Source organism: Oncorhynchus masou, chromosome 3 (assembly GCF_036934945.1).
Source record: "Oncorhynchus masou masou isolate Uvic2021 chromosome 3, UVic_Omas_1.1, whole genome shotgun sequence".
NCBI lineage: Eukaryota > Metazoa > Chordata > Actinopteri > Salmoniformes > Salmonidae > Oncorhynchus > Oncorhynchus masou.
In genome coordinates this window covers 20703202-20721333 of record NC_088214.1, presented here as the reverse complement: position 1 = coordinate 20721333, position 18132 = coordinate 20703202, and the positions used below count along the sequence as shown (strand labels likewise).

The 18132-nt window shown below is 43.8% G+C and overlaps 1 protein-coding gene across 2 annotated transcripts in view; it reads left to right on the top strand.

Annotated features, from left to right (window-relative positions):
* LOC135512514 (arf-GAP with GTPase, ANK repeat and PH domain-containing protein 3-like) overlaps positions 1 to 6330 on the top strand; it is a 271006-nt gene extending 264676 nt beyond the window's left edge. For both annotated transcript variants that reach the window (XM_064934621.1, XM_064934611.1), the window contains exons 17-18: positions 5421 to 5676; positions 6001 to 6330. In XM_064934621.1, coding sequence (XP_064790693.1) covers positions 5421 to 5676; positions 6001 to 6237 — 493 coding nt within the window. In that variant the 3' untranslated portion in view covers positions 6238 to 6330. The remainder of the gene's footprint in view (positions 1 to 5420; positions 5677 to 6000) is intronic.
* The last annotated feature ends 11802 nt before the right edge of the window (positions 6331 to 18132 follow it).

Sequence of the window (18132 nt, the reverse complement as noted above, 5' to 3'; positions counted from 1 at the left end):
TAATAGACATATGAGGGAATTTATCCAAATACCATTGCTCCCCTAAAATGGGGGGACTATGTACAAAACTGCTGTAAATTCTACACGATTCACCCTGTATGGATGAAAACACACTCAAATTAAAGCTGACAGTCTGCACTTAAAAATGCACTTGAAATCATTGTTTGATTTCAAATCCAAACTTTTGAAGTAAAAGAAAAAAGTAAAAGTATGAAAGGGAAAATAAATTGACAGATAAATATAGTGTGTATTTACAATGGTGTTTGTTGTTCACTGGTTGCCCTTTTCTTGTGGCAACAGGTTACAAATATTGCCTCTGTGATTGCACACTGTGCTATTTCACCTAATAGATATGCGAGTTTTATCAAATTTGGACTTGTTTTCGAATTCTTTGTGGGTCTATGTAATCTGAGGGAAATATGTGTCTCTAATATGGTTGTACATTTGGCAGAAGGTTATGAAGTGCAGCTCAGTTTCCACCTAATTTTGTGGGCAGTGTGCACATAGCCTTGCTATTGAGGGAGGCCGCTGTAGGCAGACCTTGCTCTTGAGAGAAGATAAGCTATGTTCACTGAGTCTGTTCATAGTTAAAGCTTTCCTTAATTTTGGGTCACAGTGGAGGTATCCTGCCTCTGTGTACTCTTTCTTTAGGGTCTAATAACATTCCTCTCAATGTGTTAGTGAAACTGCCGGCTGTTGCATGGGAATCACTCCTATACAGGGCACCCCCTCCCACTGTGAGAGGTGTTTTGATTGCCTAGTCCCCCCCTCCACCACTCCTTCTCTCTCTGTGCATCTATTTGATGTGAAAGTTGAGGAGCAGGGAGGAGGGGTGTGGGGGGAGTTACCCTGATTGTTTGGGGGGTGGGGCATCCTGATTCCTCCCTTAATGTGTGGACCAATCAATGGTATCTTTATTAGAGGAGGCCAGGATTTGTCATTCTCTGGTCTTGCCTATTCACGGACACTTTACTCAATGCTACCATGGTCCCACCCCATCTTCCTCACTCTCTTTCCCCCAATAAATCCCTATTTGGCTTTGTCTTTGGAGCTTGACTAATTATCCTTGTTTCTTCCCCTTTATGTGGATCCAGTCATGTGTTGTTGACTCCGTGGGCTGGGTTGAGGAGAATCATTCCGCCATTTGCCACTTAATTATGTGGAGGTCAGAATCCTTTGCTCAGCTCAGGAACTAACAAGCAGAATCTAACATCCTATTTTACCGTTTCCTTTGGTCTTATGAGAGACCCTCTGTGACTTTAGACTAAACTTTTGAAACAAAGGTCAGCTATAAGGTAAATAAATGATCATCACTGCACACAGATATAACACTTAATGACTGAGGAAATGAATGCTGCACCAAGCACTAATGCTTTGTCATTTATAGAGACAAAATCAGAGGTTTTCATTGAGGTCTTTGCTCTCACGCTCTTTTCTACAAGTCTCCTCTGTCCCCTAAGCAACAGAGGAATTTGGTGTGAGTACTGTATTTGCGCAAATGTGTGTGTGTGTGTGTGTGTCAAAGGTAACCATTGGCTTGATTTCCTGAATATCATGCCCTGCTGAGAAAGTTCACTCTCTATCTCCTCTCTTTCTCCCTCTATTTTCTCCTTCCTCTTTGACATGCTAAATCTGCTGATTTTATTTTTCTTCCTCCTGCGGAGAGGAAGTGTCCTTTTCAAGGGTCTCGGCTTTCCCCCTGACTGACTAAACTCTACCTCTGTTTGGATTGTTGTTCTATTTCAAACAAAAGACAGAGGCGGGATTACCATTTCACTTCCTTTCACACTCTACCTTTCAAGTGGTGTAGCAGCAAAGGAATTTGAGTCCCCACAACTGGCCTGGGTGGGTGCTTTCCATTTTCTTGAACAGAACTCTTTAAAGTACTAGTGTGGTTGCATTTGGACCTAAAGAACTGGGTTTGAGGTCTTTTTGGAAATATGGCAGGCTGATTTTGTGGCTTCAAAGCATGTATTCACAAAGAGGCTATAGGATCAGTTTTGCCTTTTAGATCACAAGGAACAAGATTCTACAGGGAAGGTCCTGATTCCAGATCAGCCCTTGTACTGAGACTGCTTTGTGAATACGTTGACATCTTGTTAATGGTTCTCAGCCTTTTTGTTTCACGTCCTGGCGCTAACTTTCTGCCTCATTTAGCTCATGTCAATTCACTGTGTTCTCCTCCCCCGATCTGGCATTCATTCAGTGGGTTAGCTCTCAGAAGAAAACTTTGACCAACAACTCTGTTTGACTCCATCACAAATTCCTAATTTAGCCAAACAAAACCTGGTAGTTTTATTTTTTTACCTTTATTTAACTAGGCAAGTCAGTTAAGAACACATTCTTATTTTTAATGACAGCCTAGGAACAGTGGGTTAACTGCCAGGGGCAGAATGACAGATTTGTACCTTGTCAGCTCGGGGGTTTGAACTTGCAACCTTCCGGTTACTAGTCCAACGCTCTAACCACTAGGCTACACAGCCGTAGTATATTTGTTCAGAATTGTTCACAATTACCCAAAATCGATCAGATATTCATAAAGTTTTCACACATACTTGATCTTCGGCCTTGGTTCCTGTGGTGGAAAGTGGAAACCAGGGGGGTGGGATGGGCTGTCAGTCTCCTACCCAGAGAAATCCACTGGTTCTGTGTTCCCATTGATCTTCTAACAGCCTTGTCCATATATAATGACAGGGTTTGATGGAGGGCTTACATCACTCCAATCTCCTGCCATTAGAGTTACATTGTTGCGTTCATAGCACCCCCATCCTTAAGAAAATGTTCTTTTTTTGTTTCTGAATGTTCACTATAGGAAGTCATAAGGCACGTTTAGTGCTATTCCTGTAGCACTGAGCTAATTTGAAGAATTGCGTAAGAACTAGTAAAACTTAACTTAAATCGTTGACGTATATTGCTTTAAACTAAGCATGTATGCAGGCTTTAAGTAAAGTGTTAATGGACCCTGCACTCAACATAAAACTATTTCTGTTCTGTCAGTGCAATTAGCAATCCTTTAATGAGTAAAGGACAGTGAGAGAGTTCAGGGTGACTCTTTTATCTGCCAGGCTGAGTGTCTTTAGCAGTTCATCAAATTCTTTGCGGAGGCTGACAAAGGCAGCTGTATGGTGGGCCAGGCCCGTCAGTAGAGAATAGAGGCTAATTCGCCCCTGTAGTTAAGGCTGAAACTGCTGATTTGGAGTGCTGTGTATAGTGGGCCTGGCAGATTTTTCAAATCTGTTTTATTTTTTAAACCTTTATTTAACCAGGAAGGCCAGTTGAGAACAAGTTCTCATTTACAACTGCAACCTGGCCAACATAGTGCAAAGCATTGCGACACAAACAACACAGAGTTACACATGTGATAAACAATCGTACAGTCAATAACACAATAGGAAATTCTATATACAGTGTGTGCAAATGTAGTAAGATTAGGCAATAAATAGGCCATAGTGGCGAAATAATTACAATTTAGCAATTAAACGTTGTCTTCCCGACAGATGGCGTCATTCTATCACGGCGCATTGCCACAAGCTATTTGTGATTGAGGTGAATTAGACTGCTATCTAGGCCTACTGACTGACTTTGTGCTGAGTGATGTGGCGTTAGTTTCCATACAGACTGGTTAGCAGACAGTCAGTGTCCTGGGGGATCCTTGTCACTCCAACCAGCGACAGAGTCGTTTGCCCCTATCAGTGTGAGCCTCTTTTCTCTGTCACTCACCCAGACGCCCAAACAACAGCCCCTTTCTACTTCCCTTATCACTCTGCCCAACGGGGTCGCAGGGTCAGAACCACACTGAGCATGCCCAGCTATTCACTGTATTGATTTAAATTTTTGGGATGATTTGGCGGTTTGTGTGTGGGAGGGAGAAAAGAGAACTGTGGGGGTCGAGATTGAAGATGTAGAGTGATAGAGAGATATAGGTCTGACTGGCAGTGAATGGAGGGAGCCCTCCTCTTCTCCATTCTCTGGCTCTATAACTGAAGGAGCCCCAACCTCAGCTTCAGTCCCCCTCTCTGACTACCATTCAGGCCCATCGATCGGCCTCCCATCCCGGGCACCCCAGGGGAGGCCAGGGTCCAGGCGCTGGTTGCCTCCTTTGTGGGGGTTCCACCAGTTATCCAGTTCAGACTGACGGCTGACAGCGCTGATAAAAACATGTCCCCCTCTCCTCCTGTCCTGTATTGTCCACAGCAGACATGCTGTTCACAATGTGTAACCTTTAGATAGCTGGCTAGACTGTAACCCTCCTGCTGCAGACGATTATCAGTGGAGGTGGGATACAGTTTCAGCATCTGACCCCTCCACTGAGCCCTTTCACCGTCAGTGTCCTGACACTCAGAGGCTACACTAGGCTTCATATTAGAGAAAATACATGCTTGAGACAATGGAGGGAGGGTTAGGATTGATCTTAAGACATTACACTGCAGTGGTCAGATGTGGTCTAGGCTCTATGAGTGCTGCAAAATGCAGTTGCTCTAAAGCCTGCCAGCATATCCTTCGACCCCAACCCACGCGATCATAGAAGGTCCTTTTATGAAGGATTATCATAGCTTTATATTACAAACATCTAGTTATTTAATTGAAAATCCCATTTTGAATTATTATAATTTTTTCAATCAGAAATGCCTTCTTGAACATATGAACGTTCATGTGCCTTAATTACATACTCATATGGCATCTGTAAATAGGAATAACAATGTGAAATGATGAGCCTAGTTTAGTCAAGGAGAGAGTACTGAGCTATACAGGGAGAAATAAAGGATCCTTCCTGGCTAGTCATGATTGGCTGAGATAATGGAGTGGTTGGACATGCCGAAAGATGAAACCTGATTGGTTTGTCACAGAATTATGTCTATAACAGAATGGAGGCTTCCTGGTCAGAATATAGATCATCTTTGCTACTGCACATATATGCACTGCAAAAGTGTTGCTACAGCTCTCAAAAATATTGTTGCCCTGAATTTAGCTGGGTTTAAGAAGAGAGACTGCTTTCTGGAGGACAATGCCATCCTGACTCACATGCATTTACATGTGTGGGTGAGGCTAAAGTTCAAGTGGGTGTGAGCGATGCTGAATGGGCTTAAACAAGAAGAGCTCTCTGGGAAGTGTGAAAATCTCATCAAAACTTTCAAAGGGCATTTTCTCCTACTCTTCAGTGGGATAACAAGTATATCAACTTTTAAAGCAGCATAACTTTCCTCCAACTACAGTGTATGATATACCACTTTGAAGACGGAGTATGTACTTTCTTAAAATGTAAAAAAAAAAAAAAAAAAAAAGCTAATCGCTTTAATTTGATGTAAGCCTCAATAGCGTTATCTGGACACATTTGTATTATTGTTCCTTGTTTTTCGATCATCTGTAAACTCAACGACTCTCCTTAACCCTCGATGTCATCTCTCTGTGTCCTACCCCAGGGAGGAGAGGGAGCGTTGGATCCGGGCAAAGTATGAACAGAAGCTGTTCCTTATGGATGTCCCCCAGTCGGACGTGCCCCTGGGGCAGCAGCTGCTTCGGGCTGTGGTGGAGGACGACCTGAGGCTGGTGGTGCTGCTGCTGGCCCACGGCACCAAGGAGGAGGTCAACGAGACGTACGGGGACGGGGACGGACGCACTGCCCTGCACCTGTCCTGCGCCATGGCCAATGTGGTCATCACCCAGCTTCTCATCTGGGTGAGTAGGTTGGGCTTCGAGAGAGAATTGTTTTCAACCTTGATTAAAGATTAATTATCTTCTTGGTTGAATAAAGGTTGAATGATTATGAATAAGATAAGATGGTTAAAGAGTTAAATAGATGGGGGAAATGTTATGGTCAGAGCCAGGAGTTTGTTCTGAGAATGTGACATGACCAGGAAAAACACTTGGCTGTGGATGAAAAGGGAGTGCTTTGTGAGAATCAAACAATATACTGAACTAGCTAAAACAAAATGTCAACTACACCTCTTTCTGTCCACTTCTTCTTCTCCTCCTCGTCACACTTCTCCTCTGTTCCCTCAGTATGGTGTGGATGTGAAGAGTCGGGACGCGCGCGGCCAGACGCCGCTGTCCTGCGCCCGGCGGGCAGGAAGCCAGGAATGTTCTGACATCCTGCTCCACAACGGCTGCCCCAATGACCCCGTCAGCAGCCTGACCACACCCAACATGAGCCGCAGAAACCCCGATATTAACCCTAACCCTAACGTCAACAATAACAACGCCCTCGGTGAACTCAACCGCAGTGTCAGTATCATGTAGGACCAGGAGTGGATCTGATCGGACTCACGGATCACCAAGGCCCCTGAACATACACATACTGTGTCCCCATAGACTACCCAGTGATCGTACTACTTTCCCAGTGTCCAGTCCTCATTCTCCTCTTACTCTACTCCATATTGTGTAACCTAGACTGAGTAACTGACAGTGGAGTTTCTGTTGTTGTTGGCACAACGGACAGGATAGAGATATTCCACGACACAGAGAGGTGCTTCCCTGGTGGACATTGTATATTGTATTTGTTCTGTTGTTTTTCTCATATCATCACCACAGAGGTGAATCTCTGTCAGAAACGATCATGATCAGCTTTAAAGCTTGTTATTGTTATTAAGCATCAACCAAATGAATGGCTCAAGATTTCTGTGTGTTTCTGGCATTCACCTCTCCTCTCCCCACTCTGTACTAAAACATTTCCTTTCAGGTCTTCATCTGTTGGAGCCAGACTGGGTTTTTATTCGACTGTTATATGAAATTACTAATTCCATCCATTCATGCTTCCATGCCTACATGGAGAAAAATAAACACCTTCGTAACATTTTGCATTAGATACTCAAAAGGAACTGCTATGTTGAATGCACAGTGATACCATGCATAGTCAGGTACCATGGTAAGTGATACCATGCATAGTCAGGTACCATGGTAAGTGATACCATGCATAGTCAGGTACCATGGTAAGTGATACCATGCATAGTCAGGTACCATGGTAAGTGATACCATGCATAGTCAGGTACCATGGTAAGTGATACGATGCATACAGGAAAGAAACTATTACTATTGATAATGTAATAGAGTTTACGACACGTAAGGTCCTCCATAATCCATGTCCCACCAATATCACAATTATTAAGGTTCTATTTGACCCAGTTATTATTGGTACTATTAAGCTATCAAACTCTTGACATGCCATTCGTGTACAAAAGTATGTCCAGATGGAAGATCAAAAATGATTTAAATACTTTACTTAGGGGCAAAAGGTTTAAACCACAATTTGAGATTTAAGAAATGATTGCACAATGGGAGAATTTTGGGAGATAGTAAAGTGATTTAATTTGTTGCCCTTGCAAATCATCCATTATTATAAGGGAATTGATGGGTCTGTTTTATGAGCACCGGGCCAAATGTTTTTTGTAAAGATTCCTCTTCAATCAGAAATCTTTCACAGGGATGATTGAAGGAAGGAAATTGTATCATTAAGACATCTTTGTTGGAGTAATTTCTGAACAGGTTGAAGAGTGTTGATAACACATCACATATCCTAAACCAATTTTCTAACTACTACAGGCGTAATGGAATATCTGTTCACCTCCTGTGCCGAAGGCCCTGTGTATATTGGTACTCATGATACTATTTCTTCTGTTGTTGCTGTAAACAATGTGGTGCGTGTGTGTGCTTATGTGTGAGTGAAAGAGAGAGAGAGAGAGAGCAAGCAACTGAGTAAATCTGTGTAAGGACACCATTGGGAGGAAAGGTTAACATTTATAGTTGTTTGACTAAAATATGTTTTCAAGTGTACAGACCTAAAGTAGCTCTTTCTCCTATAAGATTTATCCTGAAACATTGTGGATTAACTTTGACTTCTGGAGTCGTAATTTCCTCTCCAACTGACTTTAACCGACCATCCTTACTCAATGGACCTAACCAAGTACATTCAAGTGTCAAACTGTTGAGATGGCGACTGAACGGGTCAAGATGATGGATGAAGAGAAAAGCTGCGATGACTTGAGACACTATGGTAATTCTTCATGATAATATCACATGTATATATCAGTACTGGGACAAGACAAGATAAAGGAGGAAGGGCTTTGACCACAGGAATATTCAAGTGATATTGGTATAAAATCTATAGAGACATGTATTTTTCCTCGCACTTCCACTGTTTTAAGGATTGAAGTTAAAACCCTGTTTTCTGGTTTTACTATGGTGGTGTTTATGTTTACAGGGCAAAGGCTCTTCATATTAACCCTGGTACTTTATCTACATGGTTTTGTTGATTCCCAGCGGGCATAACTGGTTGGAATTATATCAGTATAACCATATTACAATCTGGTTGTAAACTGGTTGGAATGACATCATTTAAACCAGCTTGGCTCGGTGTATTCCCTCTGTATTTGTAGTTTATTGAAGCTCACAGAATATCAATGGGGCTCCCGAGTAGCGCAGTGGTCTAAGGTTCGATTCCAGGCTGTATCACATCCGACCGTGATTGGGAGTCCCATAGGGCGGCGCACAATTGGCCCAGCATCGTCTGGGTTTGGCCGGGGTAGGCAGGCCATCATTGTAAATAATAATTTGTTCTTAACTGACTTACCTGGTTAAATAAATAACCAAATTACATTTTGACTGATGGTCAACAGAGCTTGTAGACAGCCTTAAGTAATAACGGTACATTGACAAGTTGTTTTTTTCCTTAGGTGTACAGTATGTGTATAAACCACCATGGCATCAGCTTAATTAAATACATTCTTGAGTAAATGTCCAAGTATGTCTGATATAATGGTAGTAGATTATTTCTTATAGGAGTTTACAGTATATACTTACCTGATGCCATAGTACCTTTTTCACCCTTGTAATATTTCCCTTCCCCATTGCTCTTAATGTTGCCTGACTATAACCATTATTCATTCTAAGCAAAGTGTTTTCCCCCATAGACAGGCTGTTCTGACATGGCACCCTATTCCCTAAATAGTGCACTATTTTTGATCAGAGCTCACTGCATGACCTGGTCAAAAGTAGTGCACTATAAGGGAGAAGGTTAATTACCATTTCGGACACACCCAGGATGTACTGTAGACATGGGTCCAAGATCCCCTATGACCAGACAAGCTTCCAGACAAACAATTGAAAAGATTTGAGTTTCCGGTCACTCTTTTTGACTTGTCAACCCTATTTTTATATCTTGTTAAATTTTTCCTCTTTGTTTTTAAGCATATTTTTAGGTACTTTGGTCTCAATGTATCTACATGATCTGACCATTTGAGGTACTCTGTGTATAATGATGTACATTGGACATATTTATATTGCAGTATGTAAATATGGTTTGTTTTTTCGTTTAATTTTCCCGTAATTTTTTTTCTCTGTTTACGTTTAGAACGTGAAACAAAGGTTAAAGCTAAAGGGTTACCTGCAGCGTGATTGGACGCTTGGATGACTGGTGAACTATTCAAACACTCCAATAAAACAATGTAGCCTTTCCTGGATTTGGGAAATAACAAAAAAGATGAAACGTGTCTCTCTCTCTTTGCATTTCTCATTGTATCTTCTTTAAATGACTTGTGTAAGTGATGTACTGTATGTATGTGTAACGGCTTTCTTCTACCTCCTTCTCTGACGAAGAGGTGGAATAAGGATCGGACCAAAATGCAACGTGGTTCGTTCGATACATCTTTAATGAAGAAGAACACGAACAATACAAAACAACAAAAGTCAAAAACCGAAACAGCCCTGACTGGTGCAACAAACACAGAGACAGGAACAATCACCCACAAACACACAGTGAAACCCAGGCTACCTAAATATGGTTTCCAATCAGAGACAACGATAATCACCTGACTCTGATTGAGAACCGCCTCAGGCAGCCATAGACTAATCTATACACCCCACACAACCCAAGACAAAACACACTACAAATAAACCCATGTCACACCCTGGCCTGACTCAATAAATGAATATAACATAATAAATATAGACCAGGGTGTGACAGAACCCCCCCCCCCCCCTAAGGTGCGCACTCCCGGACGCACATCAAAACAATAGGGAGGGTCCGGGTGGGCGCCTGTCCATGGCGGCGGCTCCGGCTCGGGACGTGGAACCCACTCTATGAATGTCTTAGTCCCCCCTCCTCGCGTCCTAGGATTGTCCACCCTCGCCGCCGACCATGGCCTAGTAGTCCTCACCCAGAACCCCACTGGACTGAGGGGCAGCTCGGGACAGAGGGGCAGCTCGGGACAGAAGGGCAGCTCGGGACAGAGGGGCAGCTCGGGACAAAGGGGCAGCTCGGGACAGAGGGGCAGCTCGGGACAGAGAGGCAGCTCGGGACAGAGGGGCAGCTCGGGACAGAGGGGCAGCTCGGGGCAGAGGAAGCCCAGCACTGAGAGGAAGCCCAGCACTGAGAGGAAGCCCAGCACTGAGAGGAAGCCCAGCACTGAGAGGAAGCCCAGCACTGAGAGGAAGCCCAGCCAGGCAGTTGAATCCGGCAGATCCTGGCTGGCTGGCAGTTCTGGCAGATCCTGGCTGACTGGCGGATCTGGAAGAGTCTGGTTGACTAGCGGATCTGGAAGAGTCTGGTTGACTAGCAGATCTGGAAGAGTCTGGTTGACTAGCAGATCTGGAAGAGTCTGGTTGACTAGCAGATCTGGACGTTTCTGGTTGACTGGCAGATCTGGAAGAGTCTGGCTGACTGGCAGATCTGGAAGAGTCTGGTTGACTGGCAGATCTGGAAGATCTGGCTGACTGGCAGATCTGGAAGAGTCTGGCTGACTGGCAGATCTGGAAGAGTCTGGCTGACTGGCAGATCTGGAAGAGTCTGGCTGACTGGCAGATCTGGAAGAGTCTGGTTGACTAGCAGATCTGGAAGAGTCTGGTTGACTAGCAGATCTGGAAGAGTCTGGTTGACTAGCAGATCTGGACGTTTCTGGTTGACTGGCAGATCTGGAAAGTCTGGTTGACTGGCAGATCTGGAAGAGTTTGGTTGACTGGCAGATCTGGAACAGTCTGGCTGACTGGCAGATCTGGAACAGTCTGGCTGACTGGCAGATCTGGAAGAGTCTGGTTGACTAGCAGATCTGGACGTTTCTGGTTGACTGGCAGATCTGGAAGAGTCTGGCTGACTGGCAGATCTGGAAGAGTCTGGTTGACTGGCAGATCTGGAAGAGTTTGGTTGACTGGCAGATCTGGAAGAGTCTGGCTGACTGGCAGATCTGGAAGAGTCTGGTGACTGGCAGATCTGGAAGAGTCTGGTGACTGGCAGATCTGGAAGAGTCTGGCTGACTGGCAGATCTGGAAGAATCTGGCTGACTGGCAGATCTGGAAGAATCTTGCTGACTGGCAGATCTGGAAGAGTCTGGCTGACTGGCAGATCTGAAAGAGTCTGGCTGACTGGCAGATCTGGAAGAGTCTGGCTGACTGGCAGATCTGGAAGAGTCTGGCTGACTGGCGGATCCTGGCAGACTGACGGGTCTGGCTGCTTCATGCTGATTGACGGCTCACGGCTGCTCCATGAAGACTGGCAGCTCTGGCTGCTCCATGCAGACTGGCAGCTCTGGCTGCTCCATGCAGACTGACAGCTCTGGCTGCTCCATGCAGACTGGCAGCTCTGGCTGCTCCTTGTAGACTGGCAGCTCCTTGCAGACTGGCAGCTCCTTGCAGACTGGCAGCTCCTTGCAGACTGGCAGCTCCTTGCAGACTGGCAGCTCCATGCAGACTGGCAGCTCCATGCAGACTGGCAGCTCTGGCTGCTCCAAGCAGACTGGCAGCTCTGGCTGCTCCATGCAGACTGGCAGCTCTGGCTGCTCCATGCAGACTGGCAGCTCTGGCTGCGCTAAACGGGCAGGAGACTCCGGCAACGCTGTAGAGGCTGAAGGCTCTGGCAGCGCTAAACAGGCAGGAGACTCCAGCAGCGCTGTAGAGGAGGAAGGCTTCGACAGCGCTGAACAGGCGGGAGGCTCCGGCAGCGCAGGAGAGGCGAGGCGCACTGTAGGCCTGATGCGTGGTACTGGCACTGATGGTACTGGGCCGAGGACACGCACAGGAAGCCTGGTGCGGGGAGCTGCAACCGGAGGGCTGATGTGTGGAGGTGGCACAGGATGGGCTAGAACGTGAAGGAGTACTGGAGATCTTGATAGCAGTGTTGGCACAGGACGTGCAAGGCTAGGGTTGTGCACAGGAGGCCTGGTGCGTGAGGCTGGCACCAACTTCACCAGCCGACTAACACGCACCTCAGGACGAGTATGGAGCGCTGACCCAGGTGCCATTAAATCCCTGACACGTTCCGTCGGGCGAATTCCATGCAAAAAGCACCAACACCGCAACTCCCTCATTTCTCTCTCCTCCAATTTCCCCATTAACTCCTTCACAGTCTCTGCTTCGCTCACCTCCAACACCGGTTCTGGTCTCCTCCTTGGCTCCTCACGATAAACAGGGAGAGTGAGCTCAGGTCTGACTCCTGACTCTGCCACACTCTCCCTGAGCCTCCCCCCCCCCCAATACATTTTTGGGGCTGACTCTCGGGCTTCCATCCACGTCGCCGCGCTGCCTCCTCATACCAGCGCCTCTCAGCTCTCGTCGCCTCCAGTTCTTCTTTGGGGCGGCGATATTCTCCAGGCTGATCCCAGGGTCCTTCTCCGAACAATTTCTCCTCCCAAGTCCAGAAGTCCTGTGATCGCTGTTGCTGCCTTTGTTGCTTCTCCTATGGCTCCTGCCCGTTGACACGTTGCTTGGTCCGTTTGTGGTGGGTGATTCTGTAACGGCTTTTTTCTACCTCCTTCTCTGACGAAGAGGTGGAATAAGGATCGGACCAAAATGCAACGTGGTTCGTTCGATACATCTTTAATGAAGAAGAACACGAACAATACAAAACAACAAACGTTGAAAGAGAGTCTGAAATTTTTTCCCATTCCTCCTTGCAAAACAGCTCGAGCTCAGTGAGGTTGGATGGAGAGCATTTGTGAACAGCAGTTTTCAGGGCCTCTTGGCTTGGATCATGGATCATGGGCCTCTTGGCTGCATCTCTGATCAGTCTTCTCCTTGTATGAGCTGAAAGTTTAGAGGGACGGCCAGGTCTTGGTAGATTTGCAGTGGTCTGATACTCCTTCCATTTCAATATTATCGCTTGCACAGTGCTCCTTGGGATGTTTAAAGCTTGGGAAATCTTTTTGTATCCAAATCCGGCTTTAAACTTCTTCACAACAGTATCTCGGACCTGCCTGGTGTGTTCCTTGTTCTTCACGATGCTCTCTGCGCTTTTAACGGACCTCTGAGACTATCACAGTGCAGGTGCATTTATACGGAGACTTGATTACACACAGGTGGATTGTATTTATCATCATTAGTCATTTAGGTCAACATTGAATCATTCAGAGATCCTCACTGAACTTCTGGAGAGAGTTTGCTGCACTGAAAGTAAAAGGGCTGAATAATTTTGCACGCCCAATTTTTCAGTTTTTGATTTGTTAAAAAAGTTTGAAATATCCAATAAATGTCGTTCCACTTCATGATTGTGTCCCACTTGTTGTTGATTCTTTACAAAAAAAATACAGTTTTATATCTTTATGTTTGAAGCCTGAAATGTGGCAAAAGGTCGCAAAGTTCAAGGGGGCCGAATACTTTCGGAAGGCACTGTACATACAAACAGACAGACAGACAGACAGACAGACATACATACATTGTAACCACTCTTAAAACATGGTGCCACTCCCAAGGCAACATTGATAACTCCCATCTTACACAAGTCCTCCATTTTCTTAACGGCACTTCCTATCTAACCGTCTGTGTGATATACTGTGATGTGCCAATATATGACATTCTGTCTCAATATCCAGGTTTAATACGTTTAAAATTATTATTCTACAGTATATAAGTCATGGATATAGGATCATTAGCCAGCCTCAATCAGTCAGATCCATTGAAGTTAGACAGTGAAGATAATCCCCTTGTGTTGGTGTGTTTCAAATGAGCATTCGTGTTGGGACACTGAGGATGGCCCATTGGTGTGTATTGTGTGTACCCAGTGGTTGAAAAAGTACCCAATTGTCATATTTGAGTAAAAGTAAAGATACCTTAATAGAAAATGACTCAAATAAAAATCAAAAGTAAATGTAATTGCTAAAATACACTTTAGTATCAAAAGTAAAAGCATAAATCATTTCAAATTCCTCATATTAGGCAAACCAGATGGCACCATTTATTTGTTTTTTCTTTATTTACAGACAGTCAGGGGCACACTCCAACACTCAGACATAATTTACAAATTAAGCATTTGTGTTTAGTGAGTCCCCCATATCAGAAGCAGTAGAGATGATCAGAATGTTCTCTTGATAAATACGTGAATTGGACCATTTTCCTGTCCTGTTAAGCATTCAAAATATAACGATTACTTTAGGTTGTCAGAGAAAATGTATGGAGTTAGAAGTACATTATTTTCTTTAGTCAGGTAAAAGTATAACATAACTGTAGTACTTTAAAGTATTTTTTACTTAAGTACTTTACACCAGTGTGTGTACAATTAAGTGTGTATACCATTGTTACAATTATGTTTCATGGGTACCAGAACGTGGCAGAGCTCAGATGCCTCGTTCCTATGCCAGTCCTTTGGCTAAGTGAGTTACCCCCTCTACCCCTCCACTGCCTGCTCATGTGCCATCCCCCCCACCCCCCAATTGACAGTCCCAATAGCCTCCAGGTAAGGAGAATTAAGAGAAAGAGCCAGGCTTAGTGTCAGGCAGCGTGACGCGGAGGGAGAAAGTGAAAGGTCTCTGTCAAGAGGAGTCAAAGCACACCACTAATCTACTCCTTATTTTCAGCTAATCTGCTCTCCGCAAATGCAGGCGGCTCTGCGCTTCCCCCAACTCTGTTTTCTCTTCTGTTGTCTCTTATTACATGCCTTTCTTTTCTTCTTCCTTCCTCTTTAAAGACTGAGATGGTGATACAACCACACGTGCATACTCAAGCGTGCGCGTACACACACACACACACACACACACACACACACATAGTTGAAAAAGTAGCTTATACAATATGAGTCAATACTGTCACTTGCTAAGGAAAGGCAATACGGACAAGTGAAAACAAAAATCTGTCTTCTAATTGGATAATTTCAGATAGTACCTCCTCGTTTCACTTAATTTCTAAAAGTTTTCTACCTACTGAACAGAACCCTGTTATGTTATTGCATAGGAGGTAGCTAAACACTGAGGAGTGTTCTGTGCTGCCCACCTTGGCTTAGACAAATCACCTCCCAGATTGCAGAGGAGGGTTTACCTCTGATGGATGGCTACACAAACATCTGACGAGAACATATTTGAAAACATTAATTCAAAATCTCCGTAAAGGGTTGCACTACCTACTCACAAGTGGGCCGATTCTGACATAGGAAATGAACACCTTTCCTATGCACAACTTTCCTACGCACTTCTCAGTAGTTGGTATTTGGTGTGCAATGGGCTTTGCAGGTGTAGTTCCCTTGCGTGCTGAATACTGTACAGTATATGTAATTCAATCACCCACTTTCTGGCCAACACATTTTCTCTGTAGGATTTTCTTTCAATAGTACATATTTCTTAAGCCATCCCTTTAAATACGGTGTACCTTTAATTAGAATTTTGTTGGCAGATTACATTGAGAGAATGTAACGGGTCTCCTCTTCGTCTGATGATGAGGAATAGGAATCATCGGACCAACACGCAGCGTCGTAAGTGTTCATAGTAAATTTAATGAAATAAACTGAACACTGAATGACAAAAAAACAACAGAGCGTGAATGACACGAAACAGTCCTGTATGGTGAAAAAAACACAAAACAGGAAAAAAACTACCCACCAACACAGTTGGGAACAGGCTACCTAAGTATGGTTCTCAATCAGAGACAACGATTGACAGCTGCCTGTGATTGGGAACCATACCAGGCCAAACACATAGAAATACAACACACAGAACAAAACATAGAATGCCCACCCTAAGTCACGCCCTGACCAAACCAAAATAGAGACATAAAAAAGGAACTAAGGTCAGGACGTGACAGAGAAGTGGTTAATAATATGGGGATCAATGAAAGAAATCCATCTAAATATATGCATATTCGTCTCCATTTCAGCACCAACTGGTAGATGTAAAAATACTCTGATTTTGTAGATGATTTAGGTACATTTTAGGGTTAGGAAAGTACTGTACTGAAAGACACTAAATATTGAACAATAGTCTTATAAATCTACCCTAATCATCAATAATCATGGAACTGTATGACAACGGTCCATTAGTCGTGAACCGTGCTCCAAGTTTAACCTGCTACGTGTGGTCTGAGTTCCATAATGATTCAAATAGGCTACATGTACCAAATTATTGCACAACGTTAACCAAATATGATCCACTACTGCTAGCGACCCTCAAGAACAATTTACACAGATGTGACAGAGGAAAGAATGGTCAACTGAATGGAATGATGCAAAATTTAAGCTACAAACTAACACTAAAGTGACAGTTATAAATGTATGTAGGTATTACGGGCGGTGGCTCCCGTTAGTGGCTAATATTTAGCATAATACAAATTGTTAAATAAAACTGAGAAAAGCCTGGGCGTATAATTAAAACATTCTAAAGCACATACATCAACCTGGCAGGTACAGCCCTACAGAAGCCTATTACTTGGGGCTCCAAATTTCATCCATGCAAATTGAGGGCATAGCTATTTATAGCCTACTTCACTGTCGAATAGGGTTCGCAATACATATCAAGTTGATAGGATTTTTAGTTTGCTTCCATATGAATGGTTCCACATTTGTCTCGAAGGATCAGAGGGAAGTTTATTTACAATCCTGTTCTCCAAACGGATTACTAATTTACCTAGCTCTAATCAATAGCTATTATCAATATATAAGTTACAGTGCATGGAGAATGCTGTTATTTCTATAGGAAAAAGAAAGTAGATGATTTTACCATTTGGCAGGTTCGCTCGATCTTAGTTATGTTTAGTCATGGTTATGAGGGGAATTAAGTCAAGGTCAGAATTCTGTTTATCTGTAAACACCTCCACCACACCTTAACTTCTTAGGTCTCCACCCAAACGATTAACGGTTGAATCACGTGCTATTCTCATGCTTGAGTTCAAGATCAGAATATGCATATAGAGAAATGTGCATAAAAAGGGAATTGCGTTCCATTTCTGAACGCTTACCTCAGGTTGGAATCGGCCCCAAGGTAATTAGGGGTTCACAGCAAAGCTGAGAAACTTAGTGTTATTCTTAGATTTTCTTTTTCCTTGACATGGTCAAGTAACTCATGCATAGATTAGTAAGTATTATTTCTAATTTGGCACACAGAAACTAAAGGCCACGAGTAACTTGGTCAAAAAGAATGGCAACGATAGGCCTATAGGTGGCGCTGTTATAAGCAGTCTCACTTAAATCCTCATATCTGCCGCCCCGTTTGACATAGAGACTTTGTATGTAGGTTACTTTTCTCACGCTGAACAAATCTGGGCCATTAAGTCTGTCAGGATAGATTTTCCTCTATCTTGGAAATTTTGGAAAACCTATGAATAACTTTTGAAAATGTCTTTTCATTATCCATGAGTCCGAATAACACCCAATTTTGTATGTAGGTCCATAGTTAATCTCTTAACTTAGTTTGAGAAAAAAACGGGAACGTTTTTTTATCCAAAAATTAAAAGAGCGCCCCCTATATCGAAGAAGTTAAGGCCCTCGTCAGCGACATCTACGGCCTTGTTCAATCGAACCCAATACTCCATAACAGCCTCTCCGGGTACAGGTTTAGTATTGTAAAAATCAGCCAAGGGCATGCATGAATAGGCCAATTCGCTGAAATTCTGTTTCAGAAGGCTTCTCTGTAGGATCAACTGTTGTCTCATTGCGTACATTTATCTTTACCATGTAGGGGGCGCTCTTTTAATTTTTGTATAAAAAAACGTTCCCGTTTTAAACAAGGTATTTGTCAAGAAAAGAAATTTCAGACAGGAAATCCCCAGATTTTGAATGCGCTGTGTTCCAATGTCTCCTTATATGGCTGTGAATGCGCCAGGAATGAGCCTACACTTTCTGTCGTTTCCCCAAGGTGTCTGCAGCATTGTGACGTATTTGTAGGCATATCATTGGAAGATTGACCATAAGAGACTACATTTACCAGGTGTCCGCTTGGTGTCCTCCGTCAAAAT